Source organism: Petaurus breviceps, unplaced genomic scaffold, assembly GCF_028583685.1.
Source record: "Petaurus breviceps papuanus isolate PSGF00001 unplaced genomic scaffold, PetGlider_PUasm1.0 214, whole genome shotgun sequence".
NCBI classification, from domain to species: Eukaryota; Metazoa; Chordata; class Mammalia; order Diprotodontia; family Petauridae; genus Petaurus; species Petaurus breviceps.
The window spans coordinates 8,072,957-8,100,405 of record NW_027185863.1 but is presented as its reverse complement, the minus strand read 5'-3'; the positions used below and the strand labels follow the sequence as shown (position 1 = coordinate 8,100,405).

Sequence of the window (27,449 nt, the reverse complement as noted above, 5' to 3'; positions counted from 1 at the left end):
TATATGTGCAAGGTGCCTGAAAAGATTAACTAACAATGGCAACAACTCCATAAAAAGTTTCTTCAGATAATTAAATGATTGTCTCACTACAACCTTGAAACAAATATCACCTCTATATTGCAGATCAGTTAAGTGAGAGGCCAGCAAATTTAAACAGTTTGCCCATAGTTGTGGAGATATTAAGCATGAGCTCACTGAATCAAGGGTTGAAACTAATCTTTTCTTTTAGAACTTGTTTTTAAATACATGGGCAGCTGGAATGGCCGGACACATCAAGGGTCCTGAGGGAGGCCAGTGGTGGGTGGAAGGGCCCAGAGGCACTTGGTTAGTAGCATACTTAGAACAGTCCAAGCGCTAGCAGGGTCCTTAGCAGGTACAGGTGGATCCTAAATCTTAAGGGTAGCTAGGTGAACCCAGGAAATTTAAGTTCACTGCACCAGAGAATGAAAATCCAGGCTTGTGGTAATTTTCTATACGGATCAGAATGGTTTTAAGAATCCTGTGCCATGAATAGGTAAGGAGATAGAGTACAGATATACCATTGAGAAATTGATCTGACTGAGAAAAGAGAAAGTTTATGAAGGAGACCAAAAGATTTATAACGACATGAACACATGTAGATGTGGGTAGGATTTCTGTAAGGGAATTCTAGGCCAGGAGCCAACATCATCATTGTCCTATTCAATGGATCCTGATGAAGCAGCCTCAGGGTACAGCATCTGAAATGGTGTGAGGCCTTGGCACAAACAATTAGATGACAGCTGGGCCTTTTTGATCTTGAAAAGGATTTGCACAGAGCCTAGTAATCATCATGCGTCTATCGATGCTGGTTTTCTCTGGTTAAATGACTAAAAATCCTGAGTATGGCTCACTAACCATATCAGCTCCCGGGTTTAAGGAAATAGCAACCAAACCAGTATAAAGTAAGGAGGAAACAGGAAAACTTTTGAGCTCTTGGCTAATACTTATTAGTTGCCTCCTAGATGTATACCATTGTGAGGGAGATACATTGTGAGGTTCAAATAAGACACAATCCTCATCCTCAAGCAGTTAGTGTCTAATGGGGAAAATGATTCATATGCATATAACTAGAGTGTAAAATGATACATAAAGATAAAAAGAAAGGTAAATAAAGGCTACGGGAGGTACGTGTGTGAGTGAGGCGGAAGTGAATTATTGGGGGGCTGGGGGGTCCAGGAAAACTTGCCGGAAGAGATGGCATTCGAGAGGATGGAAAGGATATTAAAAGGTAGAGGGCATTCCATGGAGGGTGGAAAGTCCAACATGGAGACAGGGAATGACAAATTGCTTAGTCTTGTTAGAGCATGTGAATCTTGCACAGAGCGTGTGGTGGGCAATAGTATAATATAGTATGGCACCAGATGGGCAAGGCCTGGAATGTTGGGCAGAGGAGTCTTCCTTGAGTAGGCAAGGGGAGGTGGGGCGTGGGTATTGAAGGGTTTTGAAAGTAAGAGTAATATGACCAGGTGGATTCTTAACGAAGATGAGTTTTATTGGATTTTAACTCAGTCAGCAGGATCATGGACAGCTCTGGCCATATCCAATAATGTATCTGCAGAAAATTTTGGCTTCTCTTCTCCAACCAACAAATATAATCCTGATTAGAATCCTATATTTAGTACAGATCTTGACTGTTATTTGTTATCATGATCAAGGTAAGGCTCTATCACCCCCTGTACTTTAACAATATTTTATTAATTATGATTTTTAAAACATAACTTTAATTTCTTAATCTTCCTCTCCATATAATTCTCCCCTAGAACAAAGAGAAAAGCAGTATACTGTAGTGACTAGAGAATTGGTCTTGAAGCCAGGAAGTCCTGCGTTTAAGTCCTATCTCTGTAACCTACTGGCTTTGTGACCTTGGACAAGTCATTTAACTACTGGGTGCTCTAAGTTACAGACCTGCATTAAATGAGGGAGTTTCCTCATTTAGAAATTCTCTATCAGAGGTTCAGCCTGCTCCCAACCTTATCCCGTTACAAAGAAGTACCATTAAACAAAACAAATGGATGCATTGACCATGTGTGGCAGGATATGCCTTATTCTGCACCTGTAGTCTGAAACTTCCCCTTTTCCAAAAAGAGACTGGCCCAGGATGAAGTGAGAACTGGTTGGGTTGCCATGGTTATCTGCTATTTGGCACCCACCAAAGACAACATGCCTTTAGACGACCTGGATTTTCCCTTGCTGACTAATTTTGGCAAAGGGGAAGGATTACAACATGAAGGATTGGTCTCTGAAGCCCCTGGCATGGCTCACAAAGGGAGGGCATTACTGCTGGCACAAATGCAAAGGAGGAAAAATGGGCAACAGCATCACCCAAGTGAACCTCTCAGCACACTCCCAACCCTGCTCTTCACATCAAGTGAATAATTAAGGGAAAAAGGGAAAGAGGAGGAAATGGAAACTACTTTTATATGAGAAACATACACACATGCCCCAAGCAATCCAAATGAAAATCGATAGCCTTGACGACGAAACTGGATTTTTACTTCACATACACAGCTGCAACAGCGATCCTGTACACTTACTGGCATGGGGTGGGGGAGAGGGAGGTCATCAGGCATTTAGTGAATGTGTCCTTTTTGGTATTTGAGAGCAGACTTCTATATAGCCTGGTAAAGTCTGCATAACACTTTACATTCTATCCTCACGACAACCCTATGAATCAGGCGCTGCTTATTTATTGATACCTGGAAGAAGAAATAGAGGCTCAGAGTTGTGTGACTTACCCAAGGTCATATAGTTATTAAATGTCTGAAGCAGGCCAATAGTTCAGGTTTTCATGCCTCCAAATCTACTGCTCTACCCTTTATGCATACTGCCTGTTACGCATAACAAACATCATGACTGCGGTGAAAACAGTCATTCTCCTCAGGGAAAAACAAATGTTCTGTGACCATGATCAGGAGAAAGGGAAGAGAGTGATAAAGTACACCACCGCAGACAGGGGCATGACACATTGGGATTGCATAGGAAAATGTCACTGAGGAAAATGCATGGATAAAATGCACATGGCAGGGAGGGAGGCAGGGGCTGTCCCAACATGATTTCTGACTTTCCTTTCTATAAAATAATGGGAAATATCTGACAAGGTATGCAAAAACCTCTGCTTTCTTCCTTTGCTGAGAACCCTAAGGAAAAATGAAAAGATGACTGTTCTTAAATTTATGTCCCAAGCAAGGCACATAATTTAAAAGTGAAAGGGGGTTGGGGAGCAAAAGAACTCTGAGGTGGCCCCCTTCTTTAGTGTTTTGTGGAGGTAGGAAATCCCCATGGATTCATCTTATCACAACAAATTTAATTTCAATCTTCCTCCCACATCAATCCATCTTCAACCCAGAGGCCAAATTGATATTCCTAAAGCACAGGTCCAACCTCTAATATAAAATACAAGCTCCTCTGCTTGAACCCCTAGGTAGTACATTGGATAAAGTGCCAGGTCTAGAGGTAGGAAAACTCATCTTCTTGAGTTCAAATCTGACCTCAGGCATTTACTAGCTGTGTGACCCTGGACTAGTCACTTGACCATGTTTGCTCAGTTTAATATCTGTAAAATGAGCTGGAAAAGGAAATGGCAAAGCACTCCGATATCTTTGCCAAGAAAACCCCAAATGGGGTCACAAAGAGTTGGACATGACTGAAAAATAATTGAACACACACACACACCCTCCACCTTTCCAGGCTTACTACACATTACTGTCCTTCAAGCACTCTAGATACAGTCAAGTTGACCTACTGTACATGACAATTTCCCATCTCCCTTCCCTTACTCAGACCACCTCACATACATAAAGTACCTTCCTCACCCTTGTCATCACTCAGTTCAAGTACTGCCTTCTTGGTGACTCTCCTGATCATCCCTGTAACTAAGGTCCTCCCCAAATCCCTTGAGAAATTACAGCATTTTATATTTTGTACTAATTTATCTGTGTTTTCGTTGGGCGTGTCCTCTAAGCTTACATCTCCTTTCAACTCATAAATGTTCACTACATGGCTCTCATTGTCATTTATAGAACACTCAAAAGTAATACACATTAACCCTAAGAAAAAAATTCTTTTGGGGCTGTTAGGTGGTGCAGTGAATAGAGCACCAGCCCTGGAGTTGGGAGGACCTGAGTTCAAATTTGATTTTAGACATTTGACACTTAACTGTGACCTTGGGCAAGTCACTTAACCCCAATTGCCTTCCTTTCCACCCTTCAAAAAATAAAAAATAAAAATCCTTTTACCCTCAGTTTATTTCACAGCATAGGGGTCAAAAGTATTGGAGCTTTGAGCTATAAAACTTGTAAAAGGCTGAATCCCTGAATAGGAGACAGGTCAATTTCAGGTTTTCCATGTTTTCAGCCCTTCTAAATTGTTATCCTCTCCTCTCCCTGCCTTTTCCCTTGGGCTTAAAGGCCTTAACTTGGCCCTCTTCTTAATAGGCAGGTGATTAACTCATTTGAATTCACCTTCCTTCTAACATGATCTCCAATTTGTTTGTATATTGTTGTCCTTGAGAAAAGGGACTATTAGTTGTTTTTTTTTTGGGGGGGGAGGCTCATTTTGTATCCTCATCATTTAGTACAGTTCCTGGTACATGTTGGATGCTTATTTACTAAGTGCTTGTTGACTTAACTTGAACCTTAAGACTCAAAAATGCACTAATTGCCCAGCACTGAAAAGGAAAAGGAAAAACACTGAAGTATAATTGTTTGCATTTATATTGTGCAGGAACATAGATTTAGAGCTGGCATCTCTAAATCTGGATTTGTATCTCATGTGATCCAACCCTTGCATTTTCATAGCTGAGGAACACAGTCACAGAGAGTTTAATTCAGTGGGGTCAAACTCAAATTGAAATATGTTCCAGGTTGCTACATATTGACTTAGAAAACCACAGATTAACATTATCTATGTTGTATTGTATTTCTACTTATTTTATTAAATATTCCCTGATTTCATTTCATTTTATTTATCTCCGACTCTGGTAACACTCAGGAGTGTTGTAGGCATGTGGCCTACTGGCAGCATATTTGATAATTCCTGTTGAAATGACTTGCCCAAGTTCATCTGGGCAGGAAGAGTGAACCAAGGTCATAAGATTATCAATTTAGAGTTAGAATGGACTTTAGAAGTCAACTATTGCAACCTCTTCATCATATAAATGAGGAAACCCACTGGGGTAAGGTGCTCATGATCATTTATTGTCATCATTTATTGTCAGAGGAGGGATTTGAGCTTAGTCCTTAACTCTCAAGTCAAGTGTTCTAGAGAGGTCAACGCCCGAACTTCTTCTATTGTATCATGATGCCGATCATACTTCAGAATTTAAAAAAATACTTTCACATACATAATTTCATTTTATCCTAATAACCACTATTTGTGAGGAAGATGGTACCATTCCTGTTCTCCCCATTTTGCAGAGTAACAAACTCAGAGATAGTGAACTGGAAAAGGTCACACTGCTGTTAGCTGGCAGTGCCAAGACTGAAGCCTAGATTTCTAAGTTTCTTGTTCTTCCCACTAGCCTATATTATTTCAGTCCAACTGAAATTAAGACCATTCCTCTGGAAATTCAGCCTATCCTGACAGAAGTCATTCTTGAGGGTGGGGAGGGGTGTGTGGGTTAAAATACCACCGATTTATCTTCCACCATCAACTGGAAACCACACTTTACATTTGTTCCGGTGACTTTCAGCTCTGGCTATTTCCAGATGCTTGAGAAACATTAACTCACAATCAGAATTTAGCCAGCTACTGAAGGTGAGAGAATTCAAGAAAAGCAAGCGACTAGCCAAAGTGGAAGGAGAGAGTTGCAATTTAGAATTACAGGACACAGAAGTTTTTCTACTTTAGCCCCAAATTCCTCTCACTCTCCTCCATCCCCCATTGGGGAATGATGGAAAAGATAGATAGGAGATCCCATCTAACTTGTTTGGGGAGAGACAAGTGTCTCTCATCTATCTATCTTTCTTTCTTTCTTTCTTTCTTTCTTTCTTTCTTTCTTTCTTTCTTTCTTTCTTTCTTTCTTTCCTTCCTTCCTTCCTTCCTTCCTTCCTTCCTTCCTTCCTTCCTTCCTTCCTTCCTTCCTTCCTTCCTTCCTTCCTTCCTTCCTTCCTTCCTTCCTTCCTTCCTTCCCTTTTCACCTTTTCTTGGCCTCTGTTTCCCTCCCTCTCCTTCTCCACTCATTCCCTCTTGCAGAGAAAACCAAAATAAACAAAACTTTTCTTTCCCTTGCAGTTGATTATTGTCCATTTTCAAACAGTTTAGGTTTGAGATTTTCTTCCTGGAAACTATCCATGGAGCTTAGAATGACAGTTAAGGAAAGGTTGAAATGAAAAGCCTCCCAATTCCCTGTATTCTGTCTGTGCAATAGCAGAGGGTCACGAAGACATCTCATTGGAAGGAAGGGGACCAGGGAGACAACGATTCAGCCAAAATCTTTCATTTCCATTGATCGAGAATAATTTTTTAACTGGTAATTGGAAGCCAGAATCTTAGTGTTTGAGCCCACTGGCTACAATAATAAGTAAAACAGAAATAGGAAGGAACGGCTACATCATGGGATGGATCCTATCTACTGCCTTTCAACCTGAAGCAAATTATAGAGGTACAAGGGGGGCATTTGCCTCAGAATGGAATCTTCAGAAGACTTTGTGATAGGCTCAGAACCAACAGAATCATATTTAATACCTACGAAACATCTAGGGACTTAGAATTTAGCATAAAGAAGACTGTTCTTTACATGAGTCTATATCATGCCAGCCCAACTGAAATGAACACTATTCCTGTGGAAACTCACCCTATCTTGCCAGAATCCCTGCTTATGGAGGTCAGATTCCTTTGAGTTATCCTCTACCACTATATTATAGCCTGTCTTTATCACTCCTCAGCAGTGTGGGTAGCTGGGAGTGAAGATGAGGAGTAAGCCCCCAAAGTGAAGTCATGCATAAGAACATGTTCAGCAAGACCTGTGTCCCCTCAGCACCTCTGCATAGCCCCAGCGAGGGGCGCCATCGATCTGACCCTATCGCTACCCCAGCTCAGTATTACCATGATCTCGTGTTGTTACCTGGGCTGGAGCACTGGATGAAAGGTGAGTCAACTCTCCAATTCTGGTAGCAGCCCGGGGATCACTAGAGCTGATCAAGACAGGAGCACTAATTTCCATGGAATGCCTATTGCTCATAGCCTGGGAGGATTTGTGCGTCATACTGAGGGCAGTGAAGGAGTGGCGTTTCTTGGCATTCTTCTTGCCATCGATACGCCGCTGAATGGCACTGACCGCTCCCGAGCTGCTTAAGGTAGAACACTGGGCCAGATTGCCTGCCATGTTGGTGTCAGATGGCAGGGAGACATCACAGCCAGATGCAGCAGCTAAGTATGTCTTGTCCATCTCAATAAGCTGTTTGGCGGATTCGTTGAGCTGAGTGCAAGAGGGGAAAAAAAGGGGGGAGGGGGAACATTAAATAATTGTCACATGCTATTTCCAGCTCTTTGTACTCTCTCCCTTTCTCTATTAGCACTTTTAAATAGATACTGGCAAAGTCTCCAAATGGGTTGGCTCTTTCTAACAGCCTGATCCAGCACAAATGCTATGGTAAAAAAAAAACAAAAACAAAACCCAAAACTTTTTTTCTTTTAAAGATGGAATGACAAGTATAGTTTTTATTGAAAAATTTTCTAGAGGAGTTGCACTCCCATAAAGGCTCATGGATCTGTAACAAAAAGCAGGATGCTTATAGAACACATGAGATTTCTTTTCTTTCTTTTTTAAACCGAGTCAACTAGGTTTTGTTCAAATCTTTTACTGTGATCTACGATTCTGGTGTACCAGGCTCAGGAGACAAACAAAGACAGTGAGGGACAAGATACCATTTTTCAGAAAAATACAGCACCTAGTCAAACAGTGAAAGCTGTCAGACATATTCTGAATGTTTGACTTGAAGGTATGCTTCACTGAACTATGGTTTCTTTTCTCTAGCCTATATTTAACATTATGACCAACTTTTGGGGCTTCCTTTTATAATTTTGGATCACTTTAGGAAAATCTGATGATCATGACTGGAGTGCTAACTTTCTAATTTGTGTTTCTTTATTAAGAGTCCAGGAGTTTTGGTCTGAATGTTGTGATATTAGTAGTAAGAAGTTTTGACTTTTAGTAGTAAGCCAAAATGGAGTAATTATGAGAGTCACTGCTCCTATTTTCTCCAAAATGGCCTTTCCAGTCACATGATCGAGTGTCTGAGTCTGACTCAATTCCAGAACGTTGGAGTTAGAGAGGATCTTGGAAATTAGTTAATTTAACTCTGTCATTTTCCAGATGATAAAATGGTCATAGGAGATCAAATGACTTCTCCAATGCTTCACAAATAGTGCTAGAGTAGAACCTGGACCATCTTCTTCTGATTCCTAGTCTAGTGCATGGTGATCGTATGATCAGGACTAAAGAAATTCCTGAGGAAGATGGCACAGAGCAAGAGAATCATTTCTTATGTTATTCTACTCTACTAACAGGTGATATTATCAAAGCAGATACCTCTAAGAGGAGATTCTGATACTTAATAGTAACTATCAGAAGACACTATAATGCAGTTGAAATGCCATGATCAAATTCCAACATAACTGGAAGTATTTCATTCCAACAAATTCAAGAAGCATTCTTTGTTCATTAAGTTTCAGTTGCATTTTTTTTTTTTTTTTGCAGAGGATGAGTGGTATCTATCATAGATAGTAGCTGTGATTTGGGGGAAGATAAGACATGACAACCTCAGTGTATCTGGAATTACAACTCATATACATTTGCCTCAAGTAAGAGATTCATTCATGCTCAGCAGCCTTCAGGTTAACACATGACATGAAGAATCTACCTGTTCTTTGTCATGCGCTCTCTAAAGAATAAATTATGCTGGGGAGGCTAGGTGGCACAGTGAATAGAGCACCGGCCTTGGAGTCAGGGGGACCTGAGTTCAAATCCAGCCTCAAACACTTAACACAAAAAAAAATTTAGCCATGTGACCTTGGTCAAGTCACTTAACCCCAATTGCCCTCCCAAAAGAAGCAGAAAAATAAAGCAAACAAAAAACAAAACAAACAAAAAAAGAATAAATTATGAATGTGTACTGAATGGAATTGGGATGGCTCTATGGCACAGTGAATAGAGTTCTAGGCTTGGAATCAAGAAGGCTTATCTTTGTGAATTCAAATCTGGTCTCAGACACTTAACTGTCTGTTTGACCCTAAGCAAGCCATTTTATCCTGTTTGCCTCAGTTTCCACGTCTGTAAAATGAATTGGAGAAGAATGTGGTAAACCAGTTCAGTGTTTTTGCCAAGAAAACTCCAAATGAGGTCAAAGAGTTGGACACTGCTGAGAAAGGCCTGAACGTCAACAGATGAGTAAAAATGAATGTTTTCTGGAGCACAAATGGTATCTTGTAACTTGGAAAAGTCCTTTTAAAATAAAACCCTCTGCTTGGTGATAAGGCCCTTCATAACTGTGTCTGGCCCTCCCTCCCCCAACCTTTCCAGTGTTCTTATACCTTCCCACCATGCACTTTGTGACCCAATGATACAGGCCCCCTTCTCGTTTCTCCCAGAAGACTTTCCATCTCCCGACTGTGGGCATTTCCACTGACTGTGTCCTGTGCTTGAAGCACTCTCCCTCCCGGCTTCCCAAATAAAATCCCACCAAGTGCTACCCCTCTAGCCTTAACTACTCTTAATTCTAGAGCCTTCCCTCCGTTAGTCATTTCCAAGTTATCCTGTATATAGCTTGTTCGTACATAGATACTGGCGTGTTGTCTCCACTGTTGGACTATGAGCTCTTCAAGGGCAGGGACTGTCTTTTAACTTTATATTCTCAGCACTTAGCACAATGCCTGACACATAGTAGATGCTTAATAAATATATATCAGTTATTGCAAACTATGAGCCTTTTATTCCTGATGTTTCAACATGGCTCATCCCAAGGTCATAAGGGACAACCGTCATAAAATGATGAAATAAAACAGAGAAATATTTTATTGTACAAATATGAATGAATGATGTGGGACGATATTAAGATCTTGCACTAAATTTCCATGAGAGAAGAGGAGGAATTATTGAACAATTCTGAGGTCCTGTTCTGAGGCCAGTTGGAGTAATCCTAGGACCAAGCAGGAGCCGTTACAATGCCTGGAATTCTTGACTTTGGACTTTACTAATGTTATGAGTTATGAAGATTGAGCAGGTCCAGAAGAAAAAGAAGAAGAGAGTGGTCCCTCCAGCAACCTTCAGGTCTTTCTCCCATGGGTAGGGTGTTCAAGTCTAGGAGTAACTATATAGGTCCTGAAGCAGATACGTTTCACTGGATGGGGGCAAAGAGGGAAGGATGTTAACATTCTAACTATCTGTAATGATTTCCCCTTTTTTTATGATGAGGTGGTTATTTATATGGGAGATGCCTCATTATTATACCTAGGGAAAGGAGATAAATGGCTCTATCAGAGGGTAGAGGACTATATGGTTATGTGAGTAGAAAGGAGACATGGAACAACCATAAAGGTAAAAAATGCCAAGCTTTGACAAACGATTGGAGACATGAGGCAGCTAGATGGTATGGTGGACAGAGCACTGGGCCTGGAGTCAGGAAGATATGAGTTCAAATTCGGCCTCAAACACATACTAGCTGTGTGACCCTGCGCAAGTTACTTAATCCTGTTTGCCTCAGTTTCTTCATCTGCTAAGTGAGCTGAAGAAGGAAATGGCAAACCACCCTAGTATCTTTGCCAAGAAAATCTCCAAAGATGTCATGAAAAATCAGACAAAACTGAAAACAGCTAAACAACAATGGGTATGTGGGATGAGTAAGACTGAAGAGTCTATGATAATGCCAAGGTTTTGAGTGTAGGTGGCCAGAAAGATGGTGGTACTATTGACAGAAACAGGGAAGTTTAGAAGAATAGGCTTTTGGGGGAGGAGATATTACATGTTGTTTAGTTTGTTGTTTAGTTTGTTGAGTTTGAGACGCCTATGGAATATCCAGTTTAAAATATCAATCAACAGGAATTTATTAAACACCAAGGATACATTGACAAAAATGAAATAACCCCTGCCCTCAAGGAGCTTAACATTTTAATATATGTTAAAAATAAAAATACATAGTAATAAAAAAATTCCTAAAGGCACTGTGTTTTTTTTTGTAAGGGGATTCTATTAGTAAAGAAAGCACATCTTAGAAACAGCTATGTAATAGCAAACATAATATGGTGGAAGAAACACTGAATTTGGAATCAGAAGACCTGGGTCCTAACTCTGGCTCTGTTGCTTATACCCAGGGGTCTACTCTGCCTCTCTGAGCCTCAGTTTCCTCATCTCTAAATGAAAGGTGTGGACTTCCAGGTCCTTTTCCCCATAATCCCATGCAAGGTGTGGGCTCCCACTGAACCACTAGGCAGAGAGTATATTTACAATCCATAGGCCCCAAAGCAAACTTGCTCTTGTATTTGTGTTATTCTTTCTTGGACTCTCTGTAATTTCATTTATTCCCCTCCCCCTAATTTATTAAATTATTTATTTTTAGTTTTCAACACTCGCTTCCATAAGTTTTAAATTTTCTCCCCCTCCTTCCTCCCTCCCTGCCCAAGACGGCTTGAATCTAATTTTATTTAGAAGCCATTTCTTAAAGATAAACTCCTTAATTGATTGTGATTTTTGTGTGTGGTGGTGGTGGGGAACAAATGAAAAAAGCATAAAAATGCCCCCTACTTCAAAGAGGGAGGGTGAGATATGGGCCTATATAAGGACTGATGACTGAGTCCTACCTTATCTACTACCTGAAAGATTCTCTTTTCAATTGTGAAGTTAAAAGAAAGGAGCAAATGACAGACAAAAAGATGGTCTTAAGGGAGAAGTTAATATTCATTGATCAGAATGGTCCAGGTAATATCTACTAGGACCATAGTGCTGGTAATTATGTTTAAGTGCCACAATCACCTAACGTATACTCTCTATTTTTAACTTCTATTATTTCTTTTAGAGAGATAAACTCTAAACATGCAAAGGATGTAAAAGATAGGGTTTCTTTCCCACAAAGCCAGCTGGTTGGCTGATCTGAGCCAACTTGCCTTGGGCTTAAAACTAAAAATCAAGAAACCTTCACATTATATTGCTAAAGCTCTAGTTTAAACCAGGTTTCCAAATAGAGCCAGGACAGGCTCATACATATTGCCTATATGGTATTCATGAAAAGACACTGTGTCAAGACCTTACGTATTTCTGCCTTGTAGTCTCTCTGCATTGACATGCCACATTTCCTGACATTCCTCATGTTAGAAATTTTCTTCTCTTTTTCTCCCATCTCCCAGAAGGTGCTGTGGTATTGTGGAAAGAGGAATAGATTGGGAGAAAGAAAAAGGCAAATCTAGTCTTAATCCTGCCATGGACTACCTACATGACCTTGTGCAAATTATTGACCCTCTTTGAGTCTTGGTATCATCATCTGTAGAATAAGAAGGAAAGTCATATGATTTCAGAGCTTCTTTCCAGTCCTAAGATTCTACGATTTAAGTTAAACTACAAAGTTAATTGGTTCCATGGGAACCAATTTGGAAGGCTTTGGGAGAATAAGACACAGATCTAGTAGGTTTTGTTATTAGGGAGAGGATCAAGAATGATCTGGAGCATGGGCTGATGACCAAAGAGAGGGGGAGGAATAAAGAAGAGGGAACTGAATAGATATGGCAGCCAGGTGTCAACATGAGGGTACTAGGGTGATTGAGGGAGGGAGCCCCCAAAGAAAAGAAAGAATAATGGGAGAAAAAACATAAAGACAGATTACTTCATGAGTCTGCCTAGAGAGAAGTCTAACTCCAAAGCTATGGCAATAACAATAATCATAGTGGATACATATTTTGAAGTACAATGGACTTTACATACACCATTTTATTTGATCCTCCTAAGTGGCTTGCCAAAGGTCACCAAGATAGTAAGTAGCCAAGGCAAGATTTGAATATGGGTCTTTCTGACAAGTCTAGCACACTCTTCATGATAACATGCTATTTTTCTCCCTCTAGGAAGAGAACTCTCAGTGAGCAACAGTCAAAAAGTTTGAGAGATAAAATCAATGAAGTACTTTTACAAGAGAAGGCTGATTTCCCATGGGTTGATAGGTTAGCAGGTGAACTAGCAATTTATTCAGCTTTCTGCTTCCTCCTTACTGGGCCAGGAGATTTTGGACACAAGAGCTTTTCATTTAAAAAAAATGGAAGTAGCATCAAAAATAGTGCACAGAGATTTGGGTTTAGATTGATGAGATTTGAGTTTGAATTCTGGTTATACTGCTTGCCACCTATGTGACATTGGGCAAGTATAATGTTAATAGGATATAAAATCTTCCCTGCCCATTCATAGGCCTCACAGGGAGACCATTAAGGGATGCTTGATTAGAGGAGGCTTGCTTTTCAGGAAGGCCCACATCTTTTGTTACTTTGTAATTAGGCAGTGGGTCACTAGGGTTGTGATGCCCTCTGACCCTGAAAAAGTATATATATATACTTCTTCTATACTCTGAGGTTAGCATTTTGCTTTGGGGCTCAGTCATTGGAAGATCGCTCTTGTGATTTGACCAGATGAGACTCTGGGTAGCCGTTAAGGAGCCTGCCCCACCCCACCCCTTTGAAAAACCCAGATGTTGGTGCTTCTCTCTCTGGTAACTATGTATGTATTGCTTTGGTAAGACAGTTGGATCTGTCTGTTGATCTGTGCTAATTTCTCAGACAGTTAGAAATCCTGTCTGTTGGTCTTTATTTCTCTGCTTGTATTTTCTCTGAAGTTCAGGGTGCTGATTTTTCCTCTGAACTAATGAATGTAATTAAAAGACTATTGACCCCTTTCTTAGTAAAGCTGATCTAAGAACCTGTCCTAGCAGCCATCCAGGGTATGCCAGTGTGGTTGCCGATACAGCAAGTCTTTTAAACTCTTTGGGCCACAGTTTCCTTATCTGTAAAATAAGGATTAGATGTCCTTTACTAATCCCTTAAGGCTCTAATTCTATAGTCCCATGAACGTATGGACCAGCTAGTTACTCTCTACATTAATCTATAACTGCTGCCTTCTTTTCATTACTGCCCATTGACCATTACTTGAATTTTTAAACTGTTTTATACTTTCTCATAGATTCTCATTCAAATCACCATGAATAGTGGCTGCTCTGCAAGAGATACTGTCCAGACTTCTCAGGCTTCATCAAATGATGGAGAGTGATGACAGGTTGTTATGTCTGTCCTTCACTCTCCAAGAGGACGACCTGACATCAGAGAGATGATGACATGACTTATAGTTGACTTTGATTTGAGGGAGGGAGGGCTGTGCAAGGTTACCAGTCTCACTTTTTCCTCCAGAGCCATCTGGGTCCAGCTGCCAGATATTCATCAGCACAACTGGAGGTGACCCAGGAGGTAATGGGAGATCCTGGTCCTTTTAGACTAAGGTCTTTTCAGGTTCTCACTTTGGAGTGAGGTAAGGCCCATTCAGTGAATAGGCCTCTTTCAAAAGTGAGTCAGAGGATGGTCCCTTTAATAAAAAAAAGTCAAAGTGGGAGGGGAAGACCCTCAGGGATGCTGGTCAAAAGAGAAACAGTCACCATAGATATTCACTCTGAGCCAGGAGGGTCCAAAAAAATAGCCATTAAGTGGTGCTTGGGCAGGGACCTATTGTGGTCCAGTTTATGGGCTCCAGAATGAAATGGGTTAGCCAGAGTGATGAAACTTCATTTCCAGCTGGTATACTTAACTTGGAGTCTTTTCACAGAATCTACAGTTTCTTCCTGGAAGGATTTGACACTTCCCACTTGACTCAGTCAAAGATCTGCCTATCACTTACTATAACATTGGATTAGGTACTTGAAAGATGAGAGAAGTTAAAGACATTGCCTCTGATCTTTGAGAACTCACAGTCTCATTGGAGAGATGTCAGTTTGCAATTAAGCAATACTTATATAATATGTAAGCAGAATCAGTTTTGAAAAGGGCAAGATGATGAAAGTCTGAGTAGTCAGGCTTTATGGAGAACACTTTATGGTCTTTGACATAATAAATCCAGTATTTGGATGGCCTGGAGGGGAACATGATAGCCATCTACAAGTATGTGAGGAACTGTGCTAGAGAAAAGGGACTCAGTTTACTTTGTTTGGTCCCAGAGGGCAGAACCAGGAGCAGTGTTGGGTGAACATTGCAGAAACAAATATAGGTCTAGTATCAACACAAACTTCCTACCAAGTAGACATGTCCAAAATTGGAAGGGGTTACCTAATCTCTCTTTTTGGAAGTCCTTGAGCAGAAGATGGATGACCATTTGTGCAATGTGGTGTAGTGGAGCTTCCTTTAAGCCTGGGTTACACTAGATGGTGACTGATGTCCTTTCAGTTCTTACATTCTGACATAGAAACATTCTAGATCAATGAGGGTATAATGAGAGGAAGAGTTTATCTGATATTTGTGAAAAATGCCTACCTTGTTGTTGAGTTGTTCCAGTCATGTCCAACTCTCTATGACCCCATTTCAGTTTTTTTTTTTTTTTTTGGCAAAGATACTAGAGTGGCTTGCCATTTATTTTTCCAGCTCATTTTATAGATTAGGAAACTGAGGCAAACAGAGTTAAGTGACTTGCCTAGGGTCACACAGCTAATAAGTGTCTGAGACTAGATTTGAACTCAGGAAGACATCTTCCTGACTACAAGCCCTGTTTCCTATCCACTGTGCCACCTACCTGCCACCTGGTCAAGGTGTCATGGTAATCTCTAGCATCCTAAGCATATGTATGACTTAATATGTATTTCAGAGCTCCATTTTGGGCAAGTTAAAGATGGATGGTATAAGAGTGCATGCATTACCACCACACTCTGCAGATCCTCTCTGAATATGGAGCTGATTTCACCAGGAGAAAGATTCTAACTAACATCAGGCTTCGTTTTGTAAATTCCATTTAATCCTGTTAAGGAAAAATGCTCTCCACTGTATTTGCAGCTGGTGGCCGCCTTGATAATTCTTAAAAATCTGCTCCGTTTAAGCTGTGTGAGAAAGCCACCAATTCACCTCAGGGCCATGCTCGCTCTTTGTGAGACCAAGCAGATTACAGTGCAGGGCTAGGTGGGTGTTAAGGCAGCCTTCAGCAACCCCGCCAAGGCAAGAGGCTTGTCAGCATCTCCATTACCAATGTCTATTGTTCAGAGGGTGCTTATAAAAAAACAAAACAAAAAAACCCTGCTCACTCCAGGCGCTGAAATGTGTGATCTAAATCCAGGGTTATTTCTTTTGAAATGCTGCTTCCAACCCAGCCTGGCTGCTTTGTTTTACTCTATTTTATGTTTCTATTCATTTGCTTTCGTAAAACTGTCCAGTTCGAAAAAACAAACCCGGTACTTTGTTCCCCACAAGCAGTTCATGGGGACCGGATCGCAGCACCTGAGGGCTTGGCCCAAATGGAAGAGAGGCCCTCCAGGTGCAGGCAACTGCCAAGACCAAGTGGAAAAATAAACAAGGAGGAAACGATTTGCACATCACCTTTTATGCAAAGACTTCAAAGGATTTTATAAAAACAACTTACTATTCTTTGGGAGCTTTGTTACATAAACATGAGAGGAAGAATGCCTCTGTGTTGGCTTTAAATGATTTATTCCTTCCAAGTAGCAATAAACATATAATGTCTTGTTCATCTTCTCAAAGGCTCTGTGAAGTTGCTATTAAATCCTCCATTTCACAGATGGGGAAATGAAGGCACAGAGAGATTTGATTCAATTAAACAAGCATTTATTAAGGGCTAGCTTTGTGCCTGGCAGATAGTCAGTACAGTGGATACAGTGTCAGTCCTAGAGTCAGGAAGACTTATCTTTCTGAGTTCAAATCTGGACTAGCTATGTGACCCTGGGCAAGTCACTTAACCTTGTTTGCCTCAGTTTCCTCACCTGTAAAATGAACTGGAGATGGAAATGGCAAACCACTCCAGGGCTTTTGCCAAGAAAACCCCAAATGGGGTCACAAAGAGTTGGAAATGACTGACTGAACAACAACAACATGTGCCCAGCACTGTGCTAAATGTGGGAACTACAAAGCCAGAAATTAAATAGTCCCTGCCTTCAAGGAATTTGCAAATTCTTTTGGAGGAAACAATATGCAAAAAAAAAAAATATGAAATATGTCCAAATTAAATATAAAGTATTTTCCATCCATAACAACTGGAGGAATCAAAAGGGCCTCTTGTAGAAAGGGGCACAGAAACTGAGCCTTGAAGGAAGTTAGAGATTCCAGGAGGTAGACTTGATGAGGGATAGCATCACAGCCAAAGGACCAGCTACTACAAAGTTACCTCAGGAATATGCCAAGCCTTGGCATCCTAATATGAACCAATACCATGGTTTTTTTATCCACTGGGCTGATCTAATAACTTCTACATTAATTACTATAATATTAAGGGAATTGAAGATCCTGCCCCCTAACAGGCCCTTATGGCCTGCTTTGAGTTCTGGTCCAGCCCACAGCTTGAGTTACATGGAGCCCATGGTGGGAAGAGCTTGCCAAAAGGGCAAAGCAGGAAGGGTGGAGCTGGGAGAGAGCGAGTGAGGCAGAGCACCTAATGTGAGTGAGACAGGGAGAAATTTTGCCTAGGGAAGCTTGTTTGTGGGGAGGCCGAAGGAAGGCAAGGCTTGGGGATGTTGGTGCTTCCTTGATTAGTGATGTGTATAAACTTCTTTGTTACCATGATGGAATTGGTTTTCTGGTATCTGAGTAAACATCTTGGTTTCCTCTTTGAGTAAGAGAGTTTGTTATATTTTGTGATTCAACCCTGGAAATATGTCTGCATATTCATAGCAGCTGCTGTGGGTATCGAATTGGTGATATAATTACTAAAAACAGTGTATTTACTTTGTCCTCTAGAAGCAACAAATGCTCAAATACAAAATGGGACCTCCTTGAATAGAGATTGATCATTCATTTATTCATTTACTTTGTTACTATGTATATCCCCCTTTGCCTAGTCCAGCACTTGAAACATTGTGGATACATAATAAATACTTGTTGATCAACTGAAAAATGAAATATGATATAGTAGATATATTTATAGATTATAGGGATACAGACACAGCTGAAAAGGACTTTCAAAAGTTATCTAATCCAAAATTCCCATTTCACAGATGAAGAAGCCAAGGTCCATAGAAGTGACCTTGACCAAAGTCACACAAACTAAGTGACAGAGTCAGGGTTTGAAGCCTGGTCTTTCTACTTCAAACCTAGGATGCCTAAGATAAAGCTCTAGACCCAAATCCTGCCTTACTAGCTGGGAAACTTTGGGCAAGTCTCTAAATTTTACTGAACCTCAGTACTCTAAATTATAATATGGGGAATGAAATACCTACCTCACAGAACTGTTGTAATGCTCAAATGACATTAGGTATGTAAAGTGCTCTGCAAACTCAGAAGCAATATATATGTAGTATTTAGTGGTTATTCTCATTCTAAAAATCTCCAAGTATTTGGTTGCCAGTTATAACTTGTCAGTCTTTGGTATAATAACCTGGGAGTTTACTGAGAAATGAAGATGCCACTCATTTTCTTGATAGAGAACTAAGACACTGAAGTGAAGTTACTTTCCTAAAATAAAGGTCTGATCATACCACTGATGGGGTACCTGGGGTCTAAACCAATTTGTAAAACCAGTTTGTGCAATTGTAACTGCAATTTGTATTGTAAAATTGTAATCTGTAAAATACTTTTCCCAGCCTCAAACTCTGCCCCTTCCCCCTATCAGCACTAGACCTAGGCAACACCTTGTGACTCCTTTGTTCTTACTTAATCTCTTCATGTCTCCTCTGGCCTGGCCCAAATACTCCTTTGTCCTTGCTTCAGGTCTTCTCTGGTCTGGCCCAAATCTCATCTAAACTATCTATGCACTAAAGTCACAAGTTCCTCCTGGTCAGCTCTAACCTTTATCTATGCACTGAGGTCCCTTCTGTCCAACAATGGCAGCCCTACCCTTTAAAAGTAAAAGCATGTACCCCTCTCACTCACAGGTCCCCTAAAGGACTCTTGCCCATCTCTCATAGAAGCCTAACAATAAACTTCTACAACTCTCACTCCAATTAAGCCTGAGACCTTGAATTCTTTCCAGACGCTGTTGCAGGTTTTCTGGTCTTAGATAAGATCAGAATTCCTGCTGGGCCTAGAGGGAGCCATCCCTCATCACCACCCCCAACCCCAAGCCCCTGAACCCTCTCTCAATAATCTCCAGTAATTTCCTCCAGGAGCAAATACTAAATATTCTGTTTGACATTCATTGCCCATTATAGCCTAACCCCTTCCTACCTTTTCAGTCTTCTGACATCTGACTCCCCAACATAGACTCTTTAATTCAGTGTCCCTGGCTTCCTGGCTGCCTCACAAACAAAGCACTCCATCTCTTGGCATTTTCTCCAGCTGTCCCTCATGCCTGGAATGCTCTCCCTCCTCAACTTCAACAACTGACCTCCCTAGCTTCCTTTAAATCACAACTAAAATTCCATCTTCTACAGAAAGCCTTCCCAAATCCCTCCTACTTTCAGTGTCTTTCCTCTTTCAATTATTTCCTCATTATCCTGTACATAGCTCATTTTGTATATATTTATTTGCATGTAGTCTCCCCCATTAAATTGTAAGCTCCTTAATGACTGTCTTTTGTCTTTTTTTGTATCATCAGGGCTTAGCATAGGGCCTAGCACCTAGAGGGTACTTAACTCAATGAATTAAGTTCAAGGATGTAGAAGTGGAAATTGAATGGGGATCTACAACTGCAAAAAAAGTACTTGATCTGCATGTCCAAGGTCAAAATACAGCAAGATAAAGTGAGCACCAATAAAAAAAAGAGTGCTCTCACTGAGTCACAGGGAAAACTCAAATGAACACTTCAAAAGACTGAATTCCCATTGATTTTAATCAACAATTTTATGTCTCTAAAAGCATTGCAAGTAACTAATCAAATGAAGAGATCTGAAAATTGCCATATAGTCAGCCATCCCTTACACTCTCCATTTTACTATGTTTATTAGCCCATCTGAGTCATAAAATCCTGGAATTTCAGAGTTATAAATGACTACTAAAGTTGCTTGTTTCAACCTCCCACTCAAATCAGGAATCTTCTCTACAATTTCCTGATGCATAATCAATCAGCCACTGCTTGAACACCTCTGGTGCCTAAGAACTCATTACTTCACAAAGCAGTCCTTTTTGAAAGTTTTATTTAAAAAAAAAAACAGAACCAAATCCCTCTTCTTGTGGTTTCTATACCTATTGGTTCTAATTCTTTCCTCTGTAGTAACACAAAATAAGCTTAGTGCTTTTTCTATTTGAAGGTAGCCCTATTTCCTTAAGGAGACTAAAGTTCCTAGTTCCATCAATAAATTTTCATGTGACATGATTTCAAGTGCTCTCATCATCTGGGGCCACCCTCCTCTGGATGTGCATATATAGGAGATGCCCCTCCTAAAATGAGGTACCCACAACTGAACTCACCATTCAAAATGTTCTCTAACTACAGTATGGCAGGACTGCCATTGTACCTCATATTAGACACTATATTTCTGTTTAAAAGGCTAGGACTGAATATCCTTTTGAAATTCACCACTTTGTTGCTTAAAAGTGAGAGTGTAGTTAATTAAAATCAAGCTAAAACTTTGTGGATTTTTAAAACTAATATCTCCCTCCTTATCTCTATCTTCTGGCTTCCCTAGCAGGATTCAAATACCAGAAGCTTTTCCTCGTCCCCCTTAAAGCTAGTACATTCTCTCTGATGATTATCTCCAATTTATCTTGTACATATCTTGCTTTTACATCATTGCTGTTTACACAATTTACATAACTGTCTCTCCTATTGGACAGTGAGCTCCTTGAAGGCAGAGATGGTCTTTTGTCTTTCTTTGTATACCCAGCTCTTCGCATAATACCTGACACAAAGTAGGCATTGTTGACTGATTACAAGAATTCCTGCCTATTCATGTCACCATTCTCCTATATTATACTATTAATTTTTAAAAATCTGAATATAGGGCAACTTGGCTTCTGGTGGTGGTTATAGTTTGCTTTTTATCAAAGCCAAATTCCTTTACAGAGTTTATGTCATCTTTGCTCACAAAGCACGATGGTTTCCTAAAGTGAACACATTAGTAACATACTCAGCACTTTGCCAATACATATTATAATAACAGATCATCCGTTGGAACTCAAAATGCTGGGCAACTGTCATCGTGGTAGGCTTAAGTGAGCAGGAGTGGGGAAAATCATGTGCAGACACAGTAGAATAAAAGAACTCACCATTCGAATGTGCACAATGTCTTGTCTGGTGACAAACCCATTGTCCATCCGACCAATAAGCTCCAGTCTGTCATGTAGGCCAACTCACAGTGGGGGAAGTGGCTACAGGCTACTACTGAGGCACTTTCAATTAGAAGACCATTTCACCAGCTGTAATCTTCCATCCTGGACCATTCCCTGTGAGGTAGAGCACCCTGCACCTGCTGGTGTTTGCCTGCAACAGCTGATCCTGTTTCTGATCCTCCAAGAGCAGCCACAATTCCCCACTTCATCATATTCTAAATTGGTTCAGCTTCATACTTACTCACAGGCTCCAGGTTTCAGGGAAAACAGATGGTTCCCTCCTCACTTAAGTAGGTGTTACAGTTCTGCTTTGCCAGTCAACAGGGGAAATCCTAGCTGAATTAGTCCAAGTTGTTAAGGGGAGGGAGGAAGAAGAGGGATGTTTTGAACACACTTCTCATTTTTCCCCCACTGTAGAACCTGCTGAAAAAAAGTCTTTAAAATTAAAAGTCTCTCCTGACTGTCACAGGGGGACCTGTGGTGCATTTAATGAGCATTTCCTGGGACACTGTCTTAGGGCATTTTTTTTTCATGGATATTCCATATGGAGAAGAAAGTACTCCAGCTGCTGGCATCTAAAATATGATTAATCTCACAAGAAGATGTTTATAAGTCCTGTGGGTGGTAACCTAATTTGCTTTCTCAAGTGGGACCCTCCAACACAACAAAATCTGCTGTTTTCTTACCCAGAAAACACCCTCTTAATACCAATGACTCAATTATCTATAGATTCAGTATAACACCAATCTAACCATTTCAATGGAAGACAAGGACATTTCCAAATTCTGCACAACATAGGAACCAAAGCATGTTTACAAAAAATACAAATAGGCACTTGTGTTAGTACAGAAATCATGGATGTTTCAACTGGGACATTACTGGCTTTCTCTCAGGAGTAGAAGAGGAAGGTCTCGTGAAATGCAGTTTGGAAAGCTGTCCTTGGAAGCTGCATTTTGGGGCCCCACGGATTGGAACAAGGTACATTCACATGTCTGTGTCTGTCATGATGACCCTTCCCTGCTGCCCTCAAGCCAGTTTGATGGCTGCGCAGGAATGAGGAGTATATTTCATATTTCCTTTACTTACACTGCTGTCACATGTCAGAGGATAATGCTACCAATGATTATGATTGGTCAACAGAATAATCATTAAAAAGAACAATGAGTGACCAAGAGCTCTTTCTAAAACACTTTACAGATGTGGAGGCCATGGGGACCAGCATTCATCATGGAGGACAGAGTGGAGGATAACAGACTCTTGCCTACATGTTAGGGTTGCCTCCAGCACCATGGAAATGTGTAGCTGATTCAGTTATGTAACGAAGTTGGGCATGTGTTAAAACACTTGCTTCTATTCTGTGGGCCCACCACGGAGGCTGTGATGGATGGGTCCTGGGGTTCTTACTCAGTAGGGTGATATTCTATTTTTGAAGTGATGGAGTAAATATCAATTGTGGCTAATCACTCTTTATGGCTATTCACTTTGGGAGAAGGGGAAGGAGGTAGCTAGTTAGCTAAGTGATTATGTGGACGATGGATAGAATGCCAAAAACCTGTCATGTAATCAAGAGGCTTCCTAATTGGCTGGGAGGAAACCTGGGACTGCAGAATGGATGAATAAGCTTCATTGAGCTCTCCTAGGTGGCCAAACCCCAAATTGGCCAGGTGGTATTCTGGTACTAAAAAAAGCAGCACTTTTCTCTTGATATCACAAGATCAGATGCTGGGCAAAAAATATGGGGCACATGGTCAAGAATAGGTCATGGGTCAGGCTAGGGCCTGAGGAACCATAGCTAAACAAACTAACTTACAAGTTAAGCACCACCTAGTTTTAGACTAGTTTATTTGTACTTAATCACTGATTTAGGGAAGTTATTTCTATTTTTCCTTTTTTTGGCAGAACCTTGACCTATGATTTCACTGGTCTCATTCCTAGTAAGGAAACTCCCTTTACCGATGCAGATTTGCATCTGTTCTGAAACTCATCTTCTTAGAGAGTGGCTAAAGGCTGAGAGGTTAAATCACTTGTGTCCAGGATGACACATAAAATGTCAGAAGATTTGAACCCGGGTTTGTAGGTTGCTCCCTCTACTTATTACACTGTTTAATAACAGCTGAACCAGCTAGTGGAGCAGTTGAGAGAGCACTGGGCCTGGAGTCAGGAATACCTGAGTTCAAAATCAACCTCAGATATTTAGCTGTGTGAATCTGGGCAAGTCACTTAACCTCTATTTGATTCAACTGCAAAATGGAGATAATAATGATGATGATGATGATGATACCTCCTTCCTTGGGTTGCTGCAAGAATCAAATATGATAATATTTGTTTAAAAAAAAGGACACAAAAAACCCAAAACAAAAACACTCAGCATAGTGCCTAAAACAGTTTCTGCTCGGTCATTTTTCTGTCATGTCCTATGCCATGTTACCCCATTTGGAGTTTCTGAGTGGTTTCTCATATAGCAGGTGCTATATACTTATTCCCATTCCTTCCCTTTTGCCATACTGCCTCTCCCTAATGAACCCAACTAACATGGAATGAAACAGACTCCAAAGCCAGTAGGGTGTGTCCAAGGACTGGAGGTCTTCAATTTCAGGTTCTGTGACCATCAAAGTTCAGAAGTCAGTGAAAGGTAAAGGCTACAGACTTTCAGAGGAGGCATCAGTACACTGAGAAGCTAGCAGAGTTCACCAAAGGTCTAAGACTCAGTGATGTATCAATCTTATATCCTCAGAGGCTACAGAACTTAGAGCTCATCTAATTGTCCTTTTTAAAAATTTGTACTTCTAATTAAGCTCTCTAATTTTTATTTATATATTTAATTACCCACATTTCCCTGCTTCTGGATTCTTCTTGGAGTTTTCAGTCATGACCAACTCCTTGTAACTTCTTTTGGGGTTTTCTTGGCAAAGATAAGGGAGTGGTTTGCCATTTCCTTCTCCAGTTCCTTTTACAAATGAGGAAACTGAGGTAAATGGGGTTAAGCGATTTGCCCAGAATCACACAGCTAGTAAACACAGATCTTTCTGACTCCAGACCTATCTTTCCAGTGCACCACCTAGCAGCTCCCAATTATCCTTGGTATTTCTAAATATCCCCACTCCCCTCTTATTTTTCTGAATGTGGTGAGGGCAGTACACTGACCTAGGAACTCTACACAATGGCATTCTATCATTGAAATTTCCAGGTCTATTTTGTGTCCAAATTTATTGGGAAGAGTCAAAAAGAGGTGTGTGTGTGTGTGTGTGTCTGTGTAATAAATAATAAAAATTATTACTGACATATATCTAGTTCATTAAAGTTTGTAAAGCATTTCACATATTCCATTTGAGACTCATAATGACCCAGGGAGATAGGTACTACAGGTGACATTACCCCATTTTACAGATGAGAAAAATGAGGTTCAGAGATTTAAGTAACTGGCACATGGTTATATAGTTAACAAGTATACAGAGTAGGATTTGAACTCAAACCTTCTAATTGAGTAATTGTGATGTTTGGGTAACAAGATGATTTGATTTGACATGGTTGAGTGGAGGCATTCATTATAATAAGGCATCATTATTAAATCATTATAAAATATATAATATAATATATAGTTATATATTATGGATATATTATTTCTATATATAATATAATACATAAAATATATAATATAATATATAAAATACTAAATAATAATAAAATCACTGTAAAATAAGATAATATTTATAAAGTGCTTTGCAAACCATAAAACACTACATAAGTGCCAGCTTTCATCATGGCACCAAGAAGGGGGTATCGGAATGATTCTTCTTCCTCCCTTCCTCCCCAATGATCTTGAACATTTTTACATATGGTCCAGTGCCAGAAGGCATCCTGAGTGGGTCACCCTAGTTTAAGATAGTTCTGAAATGCCAGTTCTTTCTGGAGCATGAGGCAAGTATATAGAGAGAAAAAAATGGGTTTCTAACAAGCAGGAATATGAACAAGTCCTCTACTTAGTGTATTATGGATTCATTCTGGGAAAACCATTAAAAATAACAAAATTGAAACTTTCCAAAGAAATAACTAAATGAGCTCAAGATATTTATTGCCTTGCTTAGATTTGTCTTTGGCATTTGCTTTTAATCTGTTATCCCCCAAAGGGCTGAGTACTGTATAGGTCATCATGTCTGGCAGTCAGTCAGCTATCCCCTGGAGTTTCATGAGTCCATAGGCTAGAACTGCATGGCCTTTAACTGCATGTAACTTTTGCCCAGGTAAAATCTCAGGAGCTTCTCCATTGAAGGAGACAGACAGGTAAAAGCAGACATGACTTGCATTGATAAATATCAACTGCTTACATAAGAGTTCATTACTTATAGCACTAAGGGAGCAGTAGGCAGATAGCAGAAAATTAATTTTTATTGGGGGTAGAATGCCTTCTTCCTGCTGCCCTCTCAGATCTCAGCACCACTTACCACAGAGACAAGGGAGTAGTCACATCTGTAGCAGACAGATGCTGTACATTTTCCCTTGATCAAGGTCATTATGCCAAGTTATACTGTATTCTTTGGTAACTGAAACTTTCAACAGCCCTATCTCTTTCTGCTTCTCATTGATAGAATCCAGAGATAGAACTGGAGATTTTTATCCATGCCACCCTCCTCCACTGAATTTAATCAGGAACTCCATGTGTAACATCACCCATGGAGATATTTAAATACGTCCAGTGAAAAAGATGAAAAAATCTTCCCCAGTGATATATTTCAGAATTGGAGCTTCTTCAGATTTAAGAAATTCAACCTTGTGAATTCTTTTGAAGGTTGATCCCTCCCCATTCCATAATCAGAGGAAATGAGATGGTACTCTTCTGCATAAACCACATATTTTATGCTAGAAAATAATCTTTTATTCTCTCTCTTTTTTTTTCTTTTTGGAGGCGGGAGGGCAGGGCAATTGGGTTAAGTGACTTACCAAAGGTCACACAGCTAGTGTTAAGTATCTGAGGCCATATTTGAACTCAGGTCCTCCTGACTCTGGGGTCGATGCTCTGCTCACTGTGCCACTTAGCTGCCCCCGTTCTCTCTTCTTAACACAAAATAATGTGAGTCCTAAGGTTATCCTTGATTGTTCTAATAGATGCTTATTCTATTAATGAAGTCCATCCAGGTGTTATAGGGGTTTGGTGCATGTCCAGGCCACCTAAGATGGAGACACCCACGTTGAAGATGCTTGGTGCTTGCTCCTGGGAGAGAGAATTGGCACAGGCATGGACATTCTTCCTCAGCATTCTGCTCCTTGAGGACAGGGAGACTGTTTAGAACAGTGCCTCATCTAACACGTTGTTGTTGTTTAGCAGTTTTTCAGCTGTATCCAACTCTTTATGATCCCTTTTAGGGGTTTTCTTGGCAAAGATAGTGGAGAGGTTTGCCATTTTCTTCTCCCCCTCATTTTACAGATGAGGAAACTGAGGCAAACAAGGTTAAGTGACTTGTCCAGGGTCACAGGGCTTGTAAGTATCTGAGGCTAGGTTTGAATTCAGGTCTTCCTGACTTCAGACCCATCACTCTGTCCACTGTACCACCTAGCACAAAGTAGGTCCTTAATAAATGCTTATTGATTGGTTGATCGATGAAGTTGGGAACGGCCCCTTTCTATTAGCTGCATAGCCAGAACTTGTATTTTTAGATCTGCCTAACTGAGGTACAACTGCTCTCTCTGGCCAGGGGTGAAGGATTCATTCACTCAGAGTAGGGGCACCGCATAGTAAGTTGGGTAAGGAGGGGCCACCTTCTCCTTAAGGCACTGAATCCCCAAGAAATGGGCTTATGGTTGTGCTCTTGTTTAGTTTGTCCTTTTCAGTTTTAGGTGCAGAAAGTACTAGACATGGGAGCTGAAGAAATGGGGACCTAGGAATGGGGTATTTCAGGCCAAGTCTGATTGCTAGACCAAAAGGGAAGTCTTGAGAAACCAGGGTGCCAGAAGGCAAGAGGGTGGTGGTGGTGATGGTGGTGGTAGTTGTTGGTGGTAGTGGTGGTGATGGTGGTAGTGGTTGGTGGTGGTGGTGGTGGGTGGTGGTGGCTGGTGGTGGCTGG

At 40.6% G+C, this 27,449-nt stretch overlaps 1 protein-coding gene across 3 annotated transcripts in view; it reads right to left on the bottom strand.

The window, feature by feature from the left end:
• SH3RF3 (SH3 domain containing ring finger 3) overlaps positions 1 to 27,449 on the bottom strand; it is a 615,516-nt gene that overhangs the window by 182,710 nt on the left and 405,357 nt on the right. For 2 of the 3 annotated variants that reach the window (XM_069094041.1, XM_069094040.1), the window contains one exon: positions 7,085 to 7,438. The exons of the other annotated variant lie outside the window; for it this stretch is intronic. In XM_069094041.1, coding sequence (XP_068950142.1) covers positions 7,085 to 7,438 — 354 coding nt within the window. The remainder of the gene's footprint in view (positions 1 to 7,084; positions 7,439 to 27,449) is intronic. 3 annotated transcript variants of the gene reach the window in all.